At 57.5% G+C, this 20912-nt stretch overlaps 1 protein-coding gene across 1 annotated transcript; it reads right to left on the bottom strand.

Moving 5' to 3' along the window:
* Positions 1 to 417: 417 nt before the first annotated feature.
* Positions 418 to 18110, bottom strand: FAM83G (family with sequence similarity 83 member G). The gene is given in 6 exon segments (XM_030958285.1): positions 418 to 1151; positions 5032 to 5798; positions 5801 to 6468; positions 7217 to 7341; positions 11260 to 11427; positions 17616 to 18110. Coding segments are annotated over 6 exon segments (2640 nt in total). The 3' UTR covers positions 418 to 734.
* Positions 18111 to 20912: the final 2802 nt, after the last annotated feature.

The raw sequence follows: 20912 nt of genomic DNA, 5'->3' as shown, positions 1-20912 counted from the left end.
GTTTGGGGATGGGAGCACATGGAGGTCCTGGGGAAATGCTTTTTGGGGGGGTAGAAAATATTTGGCTGGACATTTGTGCCAAGGCACCTTGAGCTGCAGTTTATTGAGTCCAAGGCCACCTGATCTTGCATTTTAATAGTCTTAGGCAAGGCTCTCCTGCCCTGGGACCAGGGAGCTTTAATGAACAGGTTGCTTTTTTACAGTACAAGTTGAAAAGAGGTGAGTCCCTTGAGGAGTCTTTGTCCCAGGACACGGGTCACCCTCCACAGGGAGGGCAGACTGCAGTGGGACCCGCTGTGCAAAATGGTAACAGAAGAGTCTCTTAAATAACCAGAAGAAAACACGATCATGGACGATCCCTCCTTTTCCAGCAGCATTCTGGGGTGAGGAGCTGGCTGCCTTTTGCCAGCTGATCCCACACACTGCTGGGTACCAGTGATGCTTTCCTGCTTTTAACGAGGCTGGAGGTCACCCCAGCCTGGAAGAGACCTCTTTGAAGGCTGTGCCATCCAAGATTGTCCCCAACACTACTGCCACCTGCCAGGGAGGATGCCATGCACCCCTTCCAAGCCCCATCTCTGGAGCTCTGCCCTGGCCAGGCATGATTTTGGGCTGTCCATCGTGGCCACGTGGTGCTGGTAAATGTAAACAAGACAAACAAAACAAACCCCTGCCCCAAGGAAGGCGGCACTGCCTGGGCTCCACCAGCTCTGCAGGACCACCCCCACCAGCCCCTACTGCTCCTTCTGCCCCGTGGGCTCGGGGGGCGCCTTTTTGGAGTCCACACAAGCACCCTGAGCTCCTGCAACCCTGTTCTTGAGGTGCTTGGACTGGGAGAGCTTGGAGAGCGGGATGCCCAGGGGTGTCCTCATCTCCTCGGGTGCCCTCTGGCTCTCTTGGGGCACGGAGCCGAGGCGCTGAGCTCTGCCCGGGGTTGGGGCCGCGTGCCCGGCTGCCGTGGCCTTGCTGGGGCTCAAGGCTTTGCTGTGCCAGTAGGGCTGGCTGCCTGCAATGGTCTTTTTGGGTTCTGCCCCCTCCCCTGTGTGCTTGGAGGCCCTGAGGGGTTTCTCGTGCGTCGGGGAGCAGGAGAGCTCCTTGCCCGGCTCCCTGCCCGCCGCCCTCCGGGGCCGGTAGTGGTAGATGTGGGTGCCCTGTGGGGGAGAGAGCAGAGACACAGTGAGCTCTGGCTGCAGGAAGGGTGCTGCTCCCTGCAAGGACACCTCTTCACCTGCGCCAGGTGAAAATCCCTCTGTCCCTTGCCCAAAGTCAGGGGCAGCTCGGAACTGTTGGGGAAGATGAAACAGGAAAGCCTTATAAATATGATTGTCTGGCAAAAGATTTTGAGAATATGGAAACTATGGGCAAGATTGAAATGAAAGCAAGCTTTGAGATCCCTCAGTTACTGAACAACTGGAAAACAATGGTGTGGGCAGCTGAAGGTAATCTCAACACCCTCTGCTTGCAGACAGGCCCAAGGGTCAGAGCAGACCCTACAGCTTGGCAGAAGGGGCCCAAAGAGGAATTTTTAGGGTTTAAAATGTAACACAGTATGGTAATGTAATGATTCTTACAGGCTGTATGTAAATGCTATAGGATTTGTATATTGTACCAGATTGGTTAGTGAGAATTAGGATATTCAACACAGAAGAAGATTTATTGTGCTGTAACGGGAACCTCGCTCTCTTAACACTTTTACTCTCTCACCCTTTTATTCTCTTACCCTCTCATCCTCTCTCCCCCTCTCTTCTCTCAGTCCTGCTCTGAGCTGTGGCTGGCAGCTCCAGCAGGGCCCTGCACCCAGGCCCTGTGCAATAAACCCCAAGTTCCATGACCTGGCTGCAGAGATCTCTTGTCTCCATCTGTCCTACCCCCGGCGCTCCTACAGGAACGGCCTCAAATATGAACCCAGGCTGCTCGTCTGGTACCAAGCACTGGCACTCCCCAGCAGCCCTGGCAGTCTGGAGGCTGTCCTGAGCCCAGCCCCTCCTGCCTGGAAATGCAGGACAAGGCATCTGAACACTGAACACCCACGTGAATCACGCCAGCCCTCACGTCAGCCCCGAGAGCATTCGGTCACCCAGAGCCAGCCTGTGGCACCAGGGCACTGCCAGGAGCAGATGAAAGGATGGATGGAGGGCTGGGAGAGGAGCCAGCAGCGAGCTGCAACACCGCTGTGGGGGTGGCTCTCTCAGCTGGGTTGAGACACATGTTTGGCTCGGGTCTGAGCACCATTAATCCTAATTCTGGACTGGGTAAGGCTGTCACACGTGGCTGTGGCCTCCAGATGTTTATCTCCCCTTTGGGTGTGCCTGTGCCATGATCTGGAGGTGTGATTGCACCTGTGCAGAGGTACCAGGAGAGGTGAGATCTGGTGAGATCTGGTGAGCCGAGGTGCAGATGGCAGGAGGAGCTGGCTGTGCCAACCTGCCCTGCCTCTGCAGCGACCCTCACCATGCAGCAGCTCAGCTGTCAGGCAGTCCCAAAGTCCCAAAGGCCTCCCTGGCCCTGGAGCTGACACCTCCTGCTTTGACCAGGAGGGTTGTGTTAAAGCAGTTTAGCTTAGGTAGTCCGAGATTGATTTAATTAGGTGCTCAAAATCAGTGCTAAGGTCTGAGATGGCTTCAGGTGAGAAGGATTAAGGGTGATTTGGCTTTTCTGCCTCTGAGCTCATCATGTGCCTGAGCTGGGTGGTGGCTCCTGACATGCTCTGGCTCTTGGGAAGGAGTTAAACCATGGCTTAAACCAAGCATCCCAGCCCAGGAGCCTGCACCCTGTCCCTCCTGCCCAGCAGCAGAAGTGCTTGCCCAGGAGAGCCTGAATCCTGCTGGGTGCTGAGCTCTCCTCTGGAAGCCTTTGGAGACACTCTGAGCTCTGTGAAATCAGCAATTCCTGCAGATGTTGTCTGTTCAGGAGGGGTGGCTGTGTTGTGGATGGACATGGCTGGGCCAGAGCTTTGAGGTGTGATGGTTTGAGTGGAGCTGTGGGAGGAGGAGGAGGCTGGACTCGATTTCCATGTCATTGTGGGCACCCTCTGGGGAGGAGATTGGCTAGAAGGGGCAAGAGGGGTGGGATGGTGGTGGGGAATGGTGGTTCCTGGCTGCAGGATGTGCTGCTGTGGTTGCACTGGGCTTTTTTGGTGCTTTGGTGTAACCCCAACCCGTTACTGGTCTGGAGAGAAACCCCACTGTGGGCTGGGTGAACTTCTACACTGCATTTGGGCCCCATGCCCAGCAGCTCCAGCATTTGGGATGCAGTTTGGCAAGGAGGAGGCTGATGTGGAGTAGATGCTGGTGCTGCTCAGCTCTCCACAGGTCATCATCCAGCGTTCACTCTGCCAAAAACCTGAGCCACACCAAGGCTCCATCCTGGCCAGACCTGAAGGTGCTGCCCCTGTTCCTCATCATCTGCCAGGGATGGTCAGCAGGGTCTGTGCCCAGGTAAGGGCCCCCATGTGGCTGTGGAACTGCTGGGGAGGGGATTTTCCCTGTCACTGAGGGGGGCTTGTCTGGAAATTCTGCTCTGCCCGGACCTGGGGGCTCTGCAGATGGGAGAGGGGCAGGACAGGACCCAGCTGTCCCTCCTCCTCCTCCTCCTCCTCCTTGAGGCTGCTGTGCATCCAGCTGTGAATGGGGTTGTGTTTTTAGGGAAGGTGATTTCCAGAGAGAATGTGGTTTCCATGACATGGGAAACACGGTGTTTGCCCTGAGTGAGCCCCCACCTGTGTTTTGGGCTATGCTGGGCAATGGGCAGCACCTCAGAAATGTGGACCCGGAAAAAAAAAATTGGGAGAATTGACAGTGATTTCTGTCAGGTTTGAGTTTTCAAGAGTTAATCAAGGGTTACTCCAATTTATTCTTTTTACACATGGGAGAAACTCTTCCCTGCACCTCTCCACTGCCTGCTGGCTTTCCTAACCCTGATGCTGTGCTAATTATCTGCCTCTCATCAAAGGGCCAGAACAAGTTACTGCAGGAACACCAGCGTGCCCAGCCGTCCCCAGCGAGGTGGCACCTGGGACCTGGGTCACAGAGCATCAAAGAGCTCGGAGCTCCTTGCCCTGCAGGGCTCAGGGGTATTTGATGTGCGAGGATTAAAGCTCTGAGCTCCCTGTCGCTGGCTGGGAAGGGAGAAGCAAGTGGACTCTGGGATGGTACATTTAATTCCCTGTAAATACAGATTAGATGCTCAGCTGGGGTAACCTCAGGCAGTTTCAGTGATTTCAGCTGCTGGTTTAGCCCTGGGGGTTTGAATGCCCCAAAAACAGTGGGCGGGGAGCCGTGAGAAGCTGGAGTGCTTGGCAGAGGTGCAGGAGGTTGCAGAGCTGGGGTGGAAATCAGGGGATGGCAGTGTCGTCACCCCTGGGTGGGACAATGCTGTGGTGGGGATGCTGCTGTGACCTCCTGGCAGTTCTGGCCTGCTCCCCAGGCAATTGCAGCAGGGTGCTGGCCCTGCGTGGTGACAGGGCCCGGCGTCACTCGTGGCTCAGCCACAGAGCTGCTGACTGTGCCACTCGCCCACAGAGGTTGCTGTCCCTGTTTCTCCTGCCTAATTACGTGTCCGAGCGCTTTCCCTTTGATGCTAATCACCCTGGCAAGGCCTGGAAAACAAGCCTGAGAAGGACACGCCTGCATGCACAGTCTGTCCCCAGCTGGGCCTGATGGGCTGCGGATGGAGCTCAGAGCCCCAGCACATCTGTACAGCTGTGCCTGGAGCCCCAGCCCCAGCCCAGTGCTGTGGGATAATCTTTAATTACCAAAACCCTTCCCTTTAACAGCCATCCCCACTGCTGGACACCAACAACTGCGGCATGGCCACCATGTCTTTGTCACCTCTCGGGTGACCATGGCCACGTGCAGGGTGTTATTCTCCTTTATGGGAACCTGATCTCAGCATCTAGGACAGCACCAAGGGCCGGGATGACACCAAAAAACTCAGGATGACACCACACCTCGCTTGAGCTGACTGGGTCACCTCCAGGTCTGCAAACCTTTGTAGGGTGGAGAAACAAAAGGTTATAGCAGGAAGTCCTACCTGGGCAGCACTGCTGGGGTAGGAGCTGTTTCCATCCAGGATGGCGCGGGGCAGCATGGGCCTGATCTCCACGGCCGTGCTCCTCCTCTTCATCATGTCCAGGTGCTTCAGGGAGGGCAGGCTGCCCAGGGGGCTGATGAAGGTGCCCCGGCTGATGTGGGGGTCACTGAGCTTCCTCTGCATGGGCAGGATGTCCCCGTTGTGGGTGACGTCCGAGTTGGTTCTCCGCAGGGGCCCGTAGCGGTCCCTGACCTCGAAGTACTCGTCGGAGATGGAGGAGGCGTTGGAGCGGCGGTAGCTGTGGTCAGCAGAGCTGCTGGAGTAGCTCTCCTGGTCACTGAGGGTGATGTACTCCTCTTCCTCCTCCTCCTCCTCCTCTCCCAGCCCATTGTGGGTGCAGGGAGGCCCTTTGCCCTCCTGTGGAGCTGCTGCTGGTCTCTCTGGCTGGGCACGGCAGCTCTGCCTGGCAGCCCGGCTGGGTTTCTCCTCCCTCTCCTGCTTCACAGCCGTGTGCTCAGCCAGGGGTGGCTGCGTGTCACCCTGCAGGGCACTGCTGCTGTCACAGGCTGTGGTGACTTTGGTCACGAGGACACCGACAGGGACGGTCCTTGGCTTTGGAACTGGAGCCTTGACATCCTCCAGTGCCTCCTCCTGTGGCTTCAAATGATGGCCCAGAGGTGAAGAGGCAAATGTCCCCACTTGCCTCGTTGTCCAGCTGACACCCTCGATGGGGGTGGTCGTGGGGGCTGCAGGAGCTTCCACGGGGGCTGTGGGGTCTGTCTGTGGCTGGGGGACAGCAGAGGCAGCTCCTGCTCCGAGTTCTTCCTGGCCTCCATCTCCCTGTTCTTCAGCATCTGCCGGTGCTGGGCGCTGGCCTGGGACACGTCGCAGACTTTGATGCGGTTCATCTGCGACAGCTTCACGTTCTTCACCTTGGGGTCGATGATGTTGATGTAGCCCAAGACCTCGCTGCCAGGCTCGGGGTCAGGCTCCACCCAGGTGGGCAGGTAGTCAAACATGTTGGCTTTCTCCAGGTTCAGGAGGCCGGGGTGGACGAGCGGGGAGAGCTCAGCCACATCCCCGTGCCGCTCGCCCCCCTGGCCCTCGGGAGGGGCTTTGCCTTTGTTGTCGCTCTTCTGGTTTTTGTCCTGGTTCTCAGAGGAGGTCTTGCTGATCTGGTCGGCGCTCTTGGCCTTCACCAGGGCGTATTTGGGGTTTATCAGCTTCTTCACCACGGCGTTGGCGGGGGTCACGGGCACCACGGAGGGCAGCGTCACGGGCTCGGGCTCGGGCTCTTCGCCCATGGAGATGGACTTGAGGCTCACCCCCTTGGACATGAGGTAGAGCTCCTGGAACTGCTTGTCAAAGGCCTCCACCACCTGGCCCGACAGGACTGTGATCACATTCCGGTCTGTCCTCGCTGCAGACCAGGTGAAGCTGGAACAGAAACACACTGGGGACTCTCAGCTGGTAAATAACACCTCTCCCCAGGCCTGGCCTTCCCCGGGGACTGGTGGTGCCAGCAGGGACATGATCTCACTGTGAACATAATGATGGGATTGACAAAATAGCTCCCATCTCAAATTAGAGTGAAGGGTTGGAGTCCTGAGCACAGTGGGACTTGAAGTAAAAATACAAGGAATTTGCAGTGGGTCAGTGCCTTAGTGTTGGGTGCTTCTCCTGTCTCAGTTTGGGTTAAGAGAAGGGACTCGTAAGTGGATGTGTTATTTGTTATGGCCAGAAAAGAGGAAACGTTTCAGCTCCATGTTTATAAAACTTGTCTTTTAGACCTGAAACCTGACCAGGGCTGGTCGCTTTCTACCTAAGTAAGTTTTCCTTTGAACAAATTGAAAAATACTTTGTGTAGGAAATTGACTGGAAAGCTGCGCTTGGTGTGAGAGCTGGGACAGGCTGTGGTTTGTGCTCTGGTCCTTCCTTGTGCTCATCAGCACAGAAACACTTGGTGTGTCCCACCACCTCCCAGAAGGGTGGGTGCCCTAGACCCCGTGGTGTAGGGAGTAGTGGGAACCCCTTAGGGCCCACTCCAAATGGAAAATCTCCTCCCAGTTTAGGATGAGGAGAGCAAATCTGGCATGGGCTCCTGGACCCTTGGACCACGAGGGTTGATGTTGATCTTTGACCAACACCTGAGTGGGGTGGGCAGGAGGAGATGTCACTGCTGTACCTGTAGGAGCCACACATGGCTCGATCCCCGTCCACGAACATGAACTTCTGGGCCAAAGCCCCCTTGAACTTGGTGGCCGAGCGGGTGAAGAACTCGGTGCCCCCGGTGCTGCGGACGCGCAGGTTCTGCAGGGCAGAGGCAGAGGGGTGGGCGGGGGGAAGAGCTGCTGTGGCACCACAACCAACCCTCCATGGACACCACCACCCACCCTCCATGGACACCACCACCCACCCTCCATGGACACCACCACCCACTCTCCAAGGACACCACCACCATACACCACCACCCACCCTCCATGGACACCACCACCCACTGTCACAGACATCTTTTATGGAAAATCCTTTCCTTAGGATTTTTCCTCCTGAGAAGCTGAGAGGCCTCAGGAACAGCATGTAAACATTGGTTATCTGCTGCTGTGGAATGCAACAGGTGCATCTGTGATTGGCCCATGTTGGATGTTCCTAATTAATGGCCAATCACAGCCCAGCTGGCTCGGACAGAGAGCCCGAGCCACAAACCTTTGTTATCATTCCTTCCTATTCTATTCTTAGCGAGCCTTCTGATGAAATCCTTTCTTCTCTTCTTTTAGTACAGTTTTAATGTAATATGTATCATAAAATAATAAATCAAGCCTTCTGAAATATAGAGTCAGATCCTCATCTCTTCCCTCATCCAAGAACCCTGTGACCATCATCACCACCCACCCCTCCAGGAACGCCCCTCTGGGTGCTCCACAGCCCCTCTGAGGAGGGGAATGTTCCTCATGGCCGGCTCAGAGGAGGCCACAGCGACGGGGAGATGAAATAACTCGCCCAAGGCCACCATGGGCTGGGCTTGGGGAGTTTCCTGCCTTGCCCATGTGCTGCCAGGCTGTGTTTGCCATCTCTTGAACTCGGTGTCCGTGGGCGAGGGCTGTGTGGTGCTGCTGCAATCTATGCAAATGCCACCCTGGGAGAGCAGGCTGCTCACCTGCTCCCAGCAGGAGATCTGCAGGGGGTTTTAGGGGGAGGTGGGGACCCCAGGACAGCCCACGTGGTGTTTTGTCCTTCCCCACGCTCCTCCTTTGCTGTGCTCCTAAATTTGGGCATCTGCCCCTGGTTTTAGGGGCCGGTGGGAGATCAGGCAGTGGGAAAACATCTTTTCACCCTGGGGAAATGAAACCTGGAGGGAGCTGGGTGTCCTCCCCAGGGAATGCAGCGATGCAGGGGCAGCCCTGGCTCTGTGAAAATGTTTTTGCTCTGTTTTTATCCCCAGGCTGGCTCCTGTCTCTGGCCTCCCCATGGAGGGCACTGGCACATTCCTCAGCAGAGCAGATAGCATCTCCCACGGCAAAGGGGCTCCCTTTGGGTGGGGAGAAAATATTTTCTTGAGAAAGCGCCTGCATTCCTCCTGCTCCTGCTGGGATCTTGGTAAGGCTGTTGCAAAAGGCTCTGTGTCATCAGTGGGTCATGCCCTCCATGGCTGTTTCATTGGGTGTTTTGTTTTGTTTTTTAAAGAAAAGCATCAAAACTATTTGTCTTGCCCTCCTCCAGCCTTTCTCATCTGCTTCCCTGGCCTCTCCTCTGTCCCTGGAGACCATGACCAGGCACAGTCCCAAGCCCAGGTGCACCCCTAGTCCCTGCTCCCCCATCCCTGGCAGGAAAATTCAGTGCAGATGATGTGCAAGCCACAGCTCTCCTGACTGTGTTTCCAGGGAAGTTCCACTCACTGAACAGAGATGGTTGGGGGGGGGGGGAATTTTTTGCGAATTTCATGTTTTTCTTAGCAAAAACGCTAAAAAAACGCTTTTTGCCTGCTGTGGCTGGGGCGAAACCGCTGCTGAGCATCCTCGTTTCTGCCAGCGTGCTGCACTGAGAGGGCTGGGATGGCAATTGTCCCCCCTGTCCCTTGTCATGGGGCTGCTGAGAGAGCAGCGACACCCCCGGCTTCACCCTGTGCCCATCACCCGCCCGGAGCTGCCCCTTTGCCCAAACCCCAGGAGCAGCTCTGGGTGTTTTCCAGGCAGCAACGCTCCCGGTGCTGATCCCTTTTCCTCCTCCTATCAGTGCTGTTGAGTGAAGTCTGCTCCTCTAATCCCTGCCGAGGCCGGGCTGAATCACCCAGCCCTTGCTCAAGCAGCACCCGCCTTGCCCCAGCCGGTTGCTAATTGCCACCGAGATAACGAGGGACGTTTGTTAACATCTCCTGCCTTGAGAAGCAGCTCCCAGACTCTGCCCTACTTTCCCTCACCTCCTCCTGCACCCCGTGCCAGCCAGCTGGCTGCAATGTGTGGCAAATCCCAACTTCCAGACATTTGCCGAGCTCTGCAGGTGCTCTCCTGCTTTTCCAGTCCTGCCACCGCCGGGGCTGCTAAAGCAGGAAAACACCGGCGTGCGTCAGCGCTGCCTTTTCTGCTCTTGGAGCAGCAGCAGCCCGCGGGATCCCAGGCTCCCCAGGGCGTTTGGACTCGGGGAAAAGCTGGGCTGTGTTTGCTTTGGTTGCTGGCAGCAGGCACTGGGGAGGGCGTGAGGTTTTGGGGAGCCCCGTTCCCCCTCCTGGTGCCAGCCAGGTGTGAGGTTGTCGTGGCTCCTGCGTGTTCCTGCTCAGCCAGGGCCTGGCCCTCACCCACCCTAAGCAAATCTGGGGAGCCTGCCCGGGCACGGGCCCTCCTGGAGGGCATTTGGCATCGGGCAGGCTGACGTCAGGAGCAGCAACATCACTGCTGTGCCAAGCAACAGGCCAGGCCGAGCCGGGAGTGGGGGTCTGCGAGCCCCCAGTGGGGCTGTGGGGCTGCTCGGGTGTGTTTGCATCCCATGCTGGTGATGGGGGCACGGCCTGGGACTGTCCTGTGGTTGGTGTGAGGGTCCCTGCTGAGGCTGGAATAACCCCCTGTCCTCTCCTCTGCCCCTTCCTCTGCCTTTGCTCTGTGACAGGTGGTTTTCTCTGCACCCCCTGCTCACACAGGGATGTGGAAGGGGAATCCCAGAATCACTTGGGAATCCCAGAATCTCACTTGGAATGAGATTTGAGGTCCCTTAAATCCATTCCAACCCCCGGCCACGGGCAGGGACACCTTAAACTAGACCAGGTTGCTCCAAGCCCCATCCAACCGACCCCTGCACTGGCAGCCATCCCTTCTTGTGCTTTGCCTTCCCTGCTTTTCCGTGGGATTTTGCACAGGAGTGATTCCATGTGCATCCATGGATCCTGCCTTTGGAGCCAGGGTGTTTGCTGCTGTGCCAGCCACAGCTGGGGCTGGCAGGGAAATGGATCTGGGAATGTCACTGGGACGTCTGCCTGTGCTGGGAATGTCACTGGGACGTTTGCCTGTGCTGGGAATGTCATTGGGACATCTGTCTGTGCTGGGAATGTCACTGGGATGTCTGCCTGTGCTGGGATGTCACTGGGACGTCTGCCTGTGCTGGGAATGTCACTGGGATGTCTGCCTGTGCCCATGGCTGTTGATTTCCCGCTGCTGGCATCACCTGTGGCACTGCCCAGCACGGTGACAGCACTGAGGGCACCCTTGGCAGCTGCCAGGGCCTGGGGCAGCGTGGGAGCCTCCCTGCCCTGCTCCCAGCCCCTGCTGGGGCGGAGGCTCCAAAAAAGGGGAAAATCGGGTTTTTCATTCTTGTGGTGGCTGCTGCTGGTCCTGCCCCCGGGGCAGGAGCTGGGGCCAGCAGGGACCCAGCCCTGGCACAGCATCTGCTGCTCCCTCTCCCTCAGGAGGGGCTGAGCTCGCAGGTTTGCCCTGGGCTTTGCTGTGCCCACCCTGCAGGGCTGCACCCTCACCCTCTCCCGTGTCCCAGCCCTGGTGGGCACCAGCAGCCCCCTGGGCTTTCTGCTCCAGCTTTGCTGGGTGCAAATCCACATCCCATCCTCTCCCCCAGCCCTCCATGCTGCTCCTGAACTTGGGCATCACCTCCAGCTTTGGCCACAGGAAAAATGGACTGAACTCTTCACAGCTGGGGGTTGTGATTCCCCAGGACAGCGGGGAGCAGAGCTGATAATTCTGATTATCTCCTGCGTTTGGAGGAGGTTCCCCAGCTCCAGGTCCTCCCTACCTTCAGGTGCCCAGCGTGCATGTGGGCTCGCTCACACATCTGGAGGAAGTGCTTCACGTTGGTCTCATCCAGGATGATGTAGACTCCCACTTTCCTCTTGAAGCCGGCGTCCAGGAGGTCCTTGAAGATGTCCACGTCGGTGAACATGTCCATGACCACAGCAATGACCTGCAGAGGGGACAGCAGACATGAGGCTGGGTGGCCAGGGACGACCCAAGGTACAGCCAGAGCTTGTTTAGTGAGAGGCAAAGCAAAGTGCTCCCTGTAGGAGGCTGGAATTTGGAATTTGGGCTGGGGGAGCCCAGGATTGCCCCCAGTCTGAGGATGGACAGTCCTCCCATTCCTCTGTGTCACTGTGGAAAGTTTGATCTCCAAGAGAGGTAGCTGTGGCACCTGGGGACATGGTTAATGGTGGCCCTGGCAGTGCTGAGTTAATTGTTGGACTTGGTGGTCTTTGGGTGCTTTTTTCCAACCCTGACCACTTCAGTGGTGATCCAGAGCATAATCTACTGATGAAAAACCAGTTCCTGAGGGTGAATCTAACTTTCCTGCCTTTAAAGGCTTCACAAAATGCAGAGTCCAGTTTGTGGCTGAGAAGTTTGGTGTCCCTTTGCCGTCAGCATTGCAGGGAGCATCAGAAGAGGAGAACTTTGATGCACAATGATCACAGAATTATTGAGGTTGATAAAGACCTGCAGGACCACCAAGCCCAGCCCTTGAGTGGTGTGTCCATCTGTCCTGCTCTCACTGCCCAGCCTGGGCACTGCTCCTCCTGCACAGCATCCCTGCTTCCTGCCAGGCTGTGTGGAAGGGGCAGGGCCAGGCCAGCAGTGCCAGCAGCCTGAGCAGTGCCAGCTGTGCTTGTCACAGGGCAGTGTCACTGATACCCACAGGCTGGAGCCAGGGTGTTTGCTGCTGTGCCAGCCACAGCTGGGGCTGGCAGGGAAATGGATCTGGGATGTCACTGGGATGTCTGCCTGTGCCCATGGCTGTTGATTTCCTGGTGCTGGCATCACCTGTGGCAGTGAGCAGCAGCTCATGGCAGAAGGGATTGCCTCCAGAAGGGCTGGAGGCAATCCCAGGGCAGCTCCACAGGGATTTCTGCCTCCCCTCATCCCAGGGGAAAGGCATCAGGGAGCTGCTTTGTCACTGTCCCATGGCTGGAATTCCTCCCATGCCCGTGGCTGCTGCTGGAAGGTGCCAGGGCTGGGGCAGGTGGGTGCTCCTGCCCTTCCCTGCTGGCCATGGCACGTGGCTGAGCCAGGGGGGACACCAGGGAGACCCCAGGCTGCTCCTCCCTCCCTCAGGAAGGGGCTGGGATGGTGCTGGGTGCTTGCACACTCAGACACCTCCAGCCCAGAGCTCTCAAAGCACCCAGCTGCCTTTTAATTAGTTCTGTGCCACAGGACGTGGAGAGCTTTAATTAAGCAGAGGATTGTTATGACACTGCTGGCTCTTCCCTTCCTTTTCTGCAGGCCATGGGGGGAAGAGCAGGGCTGTGTGGGGAGCCCCAGCCCTGCTGTGGTCCCCAGCCCTGACCACAGCAGCGTTTTGGGAGGTGCCATGGAGCCAGGTGAGGGGGCACTTTATGGCTTTGCCACTCGATTTTCACTCATTTTTCCCATTTTTCCTCAGCCCAGAGCCTCCCCCCAGGCTTTGCTGGGAAAGGCTGAACCCTCACTCCCTTCTGCACCCACTCGTGTGCTTTGCTCATCCTTGTCCTGGCGGGGAAACTGAGGCAGGAACCTGCTGCTGGATTTGCATGGATGCAAAGCGGGACGGGTTCAAAGCTACTCTGGGAGCTCTGGGCTTGCACTTGCCGTGTTCAGCAAAAAACTGGGGAGGAGCTGAGCTGTGTTCCACGAGTCCTGGGCAAGGGACACCTTGGTGGGACAGCGTGGGTTTGGTTTGAGGACCAGGGTTTGGTGGCAGAGGGTTTGGTGGCAGAGGATTTGCCTCTGACCCTGATTCTCCATGCCCATGCCACTTCTCCTGTGTGCTCTTTTCCCCAGGAAAAGCTGAGCACTTGTGAAATGGGCATGAGAGCAGCGCTGAGCTTTGTTTTGAGGGAAAAGAACATTTCCCACTGTGGTCCCAGCAGTGCTGAGGCCTTGGCTCGCTGCTCGGGGGTGTGAGGGAGTTGTGCAGGGCTGTGGGCAGGGCACCGTGCCCCGTGCCCAGCCCTGCTCACACACTGCAGGCAGTGCCCAGGGTGCCCAGCTCTCAGCCACCTGCCCACGTTTTAACGCAATTCCTCCTGCCCAGCTGGTCATCCTGTCACTGCTCCTGCTTCCCTCCCTGCTGTGTCCTGCCTGCAGGACAGGCTTGGCCCTGGTTTGTCACCGGGGTGTCACTGGCACAGGGCGGGTGGGAGAGCGAGGATGGCGCTGGCAGCTCCCCATGGGGGGACTGTCCCTGCCTGGGTGACATCTGCTGGGATCTGTCCCTGTCAGGGTGAATTCTGCTGCTGGGATCTGTCCCTGCCTGAGTGACACCTGCTGCTGGGATCTGGGATCTGCCCTTCTCTCGGTGAATTCTGCTGCTGGGCTGCCTGGGCTTCATCCCTGGGATGCCAAACCCTGGCCCAGGGATCCTCTGCAAAGACTGGAGGCCTGTCTGCTCTGCAGCAGTAAATCCTGCCTGCTCTTTGCTCCCCAGCCTGGGGAGTGGCATTGCCTGCAGCAAGCTGTGCCATGTGGCTGTGAGGAGCCAGCCTGTCCCCTGTCCCTGTCACCCCTGCCAGGGCAGTGCTTGGTGCTGGGCATTCCCTTTCCTGAAGCTCATTCGCTGCTGTGTCATCCCAGGAAGCTTTGCCATCCCTTTGCCATTCTCCTGGAGGGTGAAATCAGCCCTAAATCTGCTCCCAGTGCCCATGCAGGTGAAGCTTTTCCTGCCAGGATCCCAGGAGCTGCCAGAATCCAGGGGGTACAGCAGTGTGCAGGTGCTGGGTCCCAAATCCCTGAGGAGTTGGGTCCCAAATCCCTGAGGAGCAGGGAGCATTGTGTCCCCCTGGACACTGGGAGAAGCTGTTGGGATTTTTTGGAACAGCTCTGATGAGCACCCAAACTGCAGGATCATGTTTTATAGAGGAAGTTGCAGCTCTTTATTGTCTCACCATGAATCATCAGATAATGACTTTTGGGGTGCACCACGTGGGCATTTAATAAATTAGGCAGGCACCAAGGCACAATTAGAGGAAGAGTGTTGGGATGGAGGAGAGGTGGGACAAGTACCATTAATAATTGCTCTCCCCTGTCGACCCTTTCATCCAGGAACAGCAGAAGGTTTTGTAAACAGTAATTAATAGGGCCTCCCAACCTTCTCTGGAAGTTGCTCAGGGTAATTACATCACCACAATCCCAACCTGGAACCTCAGGTGAAGACAGGAGGTCAGAGTCACTGCTCTCTCCCCTGGCTCTGGGCCAAGATCAATGTTTTCATGCTCTGGTTTCTGGTCAGAGAGAGCCAAGAGGAGAGGAGAGAAGGAAGATCTTCCTCCCTTCCACCACAGAATCATTAAGGCTGGAAAAGACATTCAGGATTGTCAACTCCAGCCTTGGACCCATCACCGCTTGTCACCAGCCCTGAGCGCCGAGTGCCACATCCACAAATTCCTTGTCACCTCCAGGATGGGGACTCCAAACCTCTCTGGGCAGCCCCTTCCAGTGCCTGGCCACCTTTTCCATGAAGAACTTGTTCCTGATGTCCAACCTGTGAGCTCTGCAGCCCGAGGGATCCGCAGCAAGGAGGAGACAGCCAGAGCTCAGCCTGGTGAAGGGCTCTGGGGTGAATCCCTCACCAGCTCTGCTTGCTGGCCACAAAGATGGCATTTTCAGGGACCTGGCCACGGGATCCTGCCTCTCCTTTCTCCCATTCCTTCCCAGCAAGAGGAGGGGATCATTTGCATCTCCCTCTCTGCGTTTGGGGCGGCGTTTGGCCTCGTTCCTGCGAGCACCAGGGCTCCTCTGACCCTCGGAGCAGCCTCACATCCCTGGATTCCTCGCCCTGAGAGCCTGTGTGACCTCCCAGCACCAGCACTGCTCCCATGGGCTCTGAACTCTGCTGGGCCAGCCCCAGAGGACTTTGCCCTCCTGGCCATGGGACAGCAAGCGACACGGCGGGGTTTGGGGCTGGCACCGGGGCAGAGAGAGCATCTGGGACAGCGTCTGGAGCAAGGGTCATCCTCTGGCAGGGAGCCTGGGCCTCTGCCAAGCCTGTGCTCCTGTGCACGTGGTGGAGAGCGCTGGGGCAGGGATCTCCCAGGGAGGACAGGGCACGTGGGCAGTGTGTGTGACATGTGATGGTGGCAGCAGGACGGTCCCTTTGTCCACTCTCAGCTCCCTCAGCCAAACCCTTCCACCTCTGGGCTGCTGTGAAGACCTCGAGCCCTGGCAGAAACCAGCAGGGTGGTCTAGCCCAGTGTCCCCCACCCTCAGGAGCACCCACAAGTTGTCACCTGGGCTGCACTGTGTGACAGCAGGTTCAGCTGCAAGGAATCCTGTGCTCAAATATGGGATGGGAGACCACGGAGGAACCCCAGTCTCCTGTAACCCCTGCACCCCCAGACCCTGCAGCACCGAGCACTCACCCATCTCTGCGTTTCCTGAGGCACCACGAGCTCCAGGCAGGCTCCTGCATGTCACCAGTGGTGTCACCATGTCTCATCCCACAATCAGGGCCCGTCTGGAGCGGGAGGCAGAGCCCAGCCCTGCTCAGGGCCATCGAGTGCCGGTGATGAGCACAGCAGCATCAGCCCTGGCCACGTCCCCGGGTCCTGGAGAGGCTCCAGGGGAGGTGGGGATGTGCCTGACTCAGCTCTGGGAGCAGGAGCAGGGTGTGGGATGACTCAGGAGGGCAGGTGGGAAGCGGTGAGTAGGCAAAGGCAGGCGGGAGCTGCCGGCCCCGGTCGGAAAGACCCGAAGATGAGACATTGTTTGTTGTGGGATTGTGCTCCCAGCCTCCATCCCACGGGATGGCAGCTCTCCCTTCCCTTTGCCCTCACTGCAGAGTGCTTTGGCAGGGAAAATGCCACAGGTGAGGACAAGTCACCTCGACTTGTGTGAGGTGACAGTGGCCAGAGATGGCTGCTGCCCACAGCAGGGCAGCCCTGACACCCCCAACAGCCATTCCTGAGATCCTGCTGCCTTGGATGTTTGGAGAGATTCATTTTCCTGCCTGAGCTGGTCTGAAGAGGCTCTGCTGGCTGCATGTCACAGGTTTGTTTCCCTCTCTCCTACCAGGACCTGCAAACCCCAGCACTATCTCTGGAGGACCTGGTGCATCCCAGCCTGTCCCCTCTGCTCCACAGCTACCCTGGCAGGCTCTCCCTGTTTCCCTGCTGGGGATGTTGGGAAGCTCCTTCCTTCATGATGCTGGATGCACAGAACCCAAGGAGCTTCAAGGCATCAAGAAACCAGCAGGTACCAACCCCTCCTGGGACTGGGTCATTGGGAAACACCAGCAGCACCTTCCCACCTCTGACCTTCGGCATCTCCTCCTTCCCTGGGTGATGGATGGCTCATGCATCCCCACTCCCTGCTCCTCGGCTTGGAGCCACAAGGGAGGACAAGTCTGAACCCAAATCCCTTCAGCATCTGCCCAGCCTTGTCCCTCCCCTCAGCAGCTCATCCTTGTCCTCTGAGCGCCAGGATGAGCCAGCCTGGAGCCCCACAGCCATCTCAGGCCAAACTTGGCCCTCGTGTGGCTCAGAGCTAGACCAGGAGCTTTGGTTACTTTGCCCCAAGGTCACGGACTGGACGGGTGGTGGACACAAGGACTGAGGCCGGCCATGACCCCAGGGTCAGTTCTGGACAGCTGGTGGACCCAGGGCCTGAAACCAGGACACAATCCCAGGTTCCTGCATGCTGTCACACCGGGAATAATGATTGTGGAGTGGCTGGGACCATGGGCTCCCAGCTGGAGAACAGCTCAACCCATTTTTCTCCCCAGCAGCCCTGCAGGGACCCTGGGATGAGCAGAGCTGCTGTGTGGATATTGGGAAGGGCTGTGCTGAACCCAGCTAGCAGCATCCACAGCAAACCCTGATCCCCAAATATTACAGGAAGGATATGAATCCGACTCTTCCTCAGCCAATGAACAGGACAAATAAGATGTTGGTGACGATTAGGATGAGTATTGCGATTAGGAAGAATAGTGGGTAGGTAAAAAATTTTGTGATCTAGGGGTCTGAAGCTATAGATCACGTTGCAAATTGCAGGATAGATCATTATATTGGTTACAAAGAAAAACCTGCATGCTTGGCCCCGCTGCCTCGGCTCGGGCAGAGCTCCCCGCAGGACAGGGATCGGAGCACGACGCCCTGGGGCCAATCCTGCCCCGGCCCCGCCGCACCTCACCTTCTGAGCCTGGCAGATCATCTTCCTCACCACCTCCTTGATGTGCGCCTGGCCCTCGATGGGCGGCTGCATGTACACGGTGGCCCTGGTGACCCCGCGGTAGGCGATGGTCTCGGGCCAGCCCAGGTCCAGCTGCGGGATGGAGCGGTCCGACCTCTGGGGCCAGTACTCCAGGGAAGGCGCCACGTCCTGCTCGTCCCCTTGGCTGTTCCTGTCGCCCTCGCTGTCCCCGCCGCCGCTGCCGTGCCGCGGGATGTACTCGGAGCCGGGGTCGTAGGTCTCCAGCGTGTCCAGGATCTTCTTCAGCTCCAGCTCGGACAGGAAATCCCTGATGTTCTCCCTCTTCAGGACTTCATAGAAGGCGTCGGGGCCACGGGAGGCCAGCGCCTCCAGGGCCAGGCGTTGCTCCTCGCTGTAGAAGAACTCGGGCTTGGACTCGCTGGACCTCCAGTTGACGTGGCTGTCGTCCAAGCACTGCACCTGGGAGAAAGCCATGGTGACCCCGCTCGCCGGTCCCCTCTGCCGAGGGAGCCCTGAGCCCCCAGCGAGCGCCGGACGGCGGCAATAAACAGGAATTAATTATTCTCCAGTCTTTAAATACACAGTTTGCTTCACCCTGCGCGGCTCCAGGCGCAGCTTGGGGAAGGCACCGCTCCCTTTTCCAACGGCTCTGCCACGCCGGAGCTCTTCCTGCCGGGGAGGAGGCTTTGGATTCTGCCTTCCCTCGGGCTCCAGGCAAGGAAAACGCGGAGCTGCCCCCAGCAGGGGCTGCGTGGCGGGGCAGACAGCCCCAGGTGTACCTACAGCACCAGCAAGGTCCTTCACCCCCGCGGCCGCTCCCTCCTCATCCTCCGCTCTCCCAAGACAACGCTAACACCGGATGAAATTAAAAAAAAAAAAAGGGAAAGAAACAAGGAGAGAAAAGCGGCTTAAAGCAGGGCGGCGAGGAGCAGGGAGTCTGGGCCGAGGTGCGGTGCCTGGCTGCGGTTCCAGCGGGGGAAGGCAGCGCTGTGCCCCAGCCTCCTGCGCATCCCGGCTCGGCTCTGCCAGCGCGCACTGCCGGGCCCGGACAGGTAACAGCAAGAAGTGAAAAGAGGAAAAGGAAAAGAGTGATTCATCCCTCCGCCCTGCCCCACCTGCAGTCACATGCTGCCTTCACACATTCCCTGCCCAGCCCCATTAACTCTTTCGGCTGAGGCGCCCTCGCACCCGCGGAGCAGAGCCCGGAGCCCCCCGGGAGGGTCCTGGGTGGCTCCAGAGGGCTTTGGGGGTTTTTCTTTTCTTTTCTTTTCTTTTCTTTTCTTTTCTTTTCTTTTCTTTTCTTTTCTTTTCTTTTCTTTTCTTTTCTTTTCTTTTCTTTTTTTTTTTTTTTCTTTTCTTCTCTTCTCTTCTCTTCTCTTCTCTTCTCTTCTCTTCTCTTCTCTTCTCTTCTCTTCTCTTCTCTTCTCTTCTCTTCTCTTCTCTTCTCTTCTCTTCTCTTCTCTTCTCTTCTCTTCTCTTTCTTTTCCTCTGAGATTCCCCCGTCCCCCGATGTGCCGGCTGGTAAGTCAATATTTTCCAGGAAAAGAGCTCTGTCCTGTGGTTAACCCCTCCTGTGCTGGAGCAGGAGCTCAGAGCCCGGGTGGGTAGCACCGAGTGGGAGCTGCCAGAACACTTCAAAGCTGCACTGAGGCAGGTTTAGCCTGGATGTTAGGAAGCATTTCTTTGTGGAGAGGGTGTTCCAGTCCTGGAACAGGTTTCTTAGAGAGGTGGTCAAGGCCTCAAACCTGTCAGTGTTTAAGAGGCATTTGGGCAATGCCATTAATTTTTTTGGTCAGCCCTCAATTGGTCAGGCAGGGGGACAAGATGATTGTTGTAGGGTTCTTCTAAATGAAATAATTTATTCTATTCTGTTCTGTCCTGTCATGTCCTGTCCTGTCCCTTCTTCCACAGGGTTTGCAGCGTGGTCACAGTAACGTCACCAGATCTGGCTGTGACAGATTTCACTAATAACTGTGAGATGGACAAAAAACCCCACCCTGGATTCACCAGTTGGTGCTCACAAGCCCAGAAATGTGAAAGCTCTCTTGAGCTTTTCTCTTGGGAGCTGAGCTGAAGACAAATTTCAGGAATTGGGGTCATATTCTTGCGCCAATGCAAAAAAGGGAAGTGCCATGGGCTGTGTGTCTGTCCCTGGCGTTGGTGTGGCTCATCTGCATCCAGAGCTGGAGAAACGAGGGCCCTGCCTGAGTCAGGCTCCCGGGGCAAAGCCGCCTGTCTGGCCGGGTGCTGGGCCATCAAAGTGCTCCTCTCTGCAGGCACAGTGGCCCTGCTGGCCCCACAGTGACAAATCCTGCGTGGGCTTGTGCCCAGCCCTGGCCCGAGCGGTGCAGGAGGTGGCAGCAGGGCTGGGGGACATGGAAATGTGACAGCAGTTTGTTGGGATTGTGGAATCACTGAGGTTGGAAAGGATCACCGAGTCCAAGCCAGCGCTGCCAGCTCCAGCAGTACACCCTGTCCCCAAGTGTCACATCAGCTTGGGGGAGATCCAGGTGTCTGGCTCCCAAAGAATGTCAGCTCAGGAGGTGTGCCAGGTGGAGCTGGTGACTTTATGGCTGACCCTGCAGGGATTTCCAGGGGTGGGATGACACCCCCAGGCCGTGGCCTGCCCAGTGACCGGTGCAGCAGAGACTGGAACCACACCTGGGTGTTTTAGGTGAAATCCCAGCGCTGCTGGCTGTGATGGGGACGGCGAATGGGACAGAGGTGAGCACGGAGCCAGCAGCCAGGACCTCTCTGGGTGTGATGGGAGATGGCCCAGATGGGTGCTGGGCTGTGGGTGTGTGGCGTGGCAGGAGTGTGTTGTGGTTTTGGCCGCCTCAGCCGCTTGCTCCCAGGTGTTTTTATTGTGCCAGGAGATTTATAGACTCTTTTCATGGGGTGTGTGCATTAATGATTTATTGCATGTGGGGTAAATGCTGCATCCCAGCCATGCTGTGCTGTGTGCTGGCTCTGCTGGAGAGGGTGGATTGGGCTGGCAGAGCCCCACACCTGCAGCATCACCACCTGATCCTCACCTGGGCCCCCATCTCCCCATTCCGAGGGCTCCTTCACTCCACATGGTGAATTTAGCCCTGCATTGGGTGCAGCCCCTGTTTGCAGGCTTGGGCTGCTGTGGCTGAGCAGGTTGGTTCTCATCATTCCAGGTGTCCCTGGGTGGATCCAGCTGGACAGGCAGCACCCGCTGCAGACACGGCCCCTTCCTGCAGATGGAAGCATTAATTACAGGGTCCTAACTCATTTTCCATTTTTAGCAGA

The sequence above is a fragment of the Camarhynchus parvulus genome, chromosome 14 (genome assembly GCF_901933205.1).
Source record: "Camarhynchus parvulus chromosome 14, STF_HiC, whole genome shotgun sequence".
Lineage (NCBI taxonomy): Eukaryota > Metazoa > Chordata > Aves > Passeriformes > Thraupidae > Camarhynchus > Camarhynchus parvulus.
This window is presented reverse-complemented; position numbering and strand designations above follow the sequence as displayed.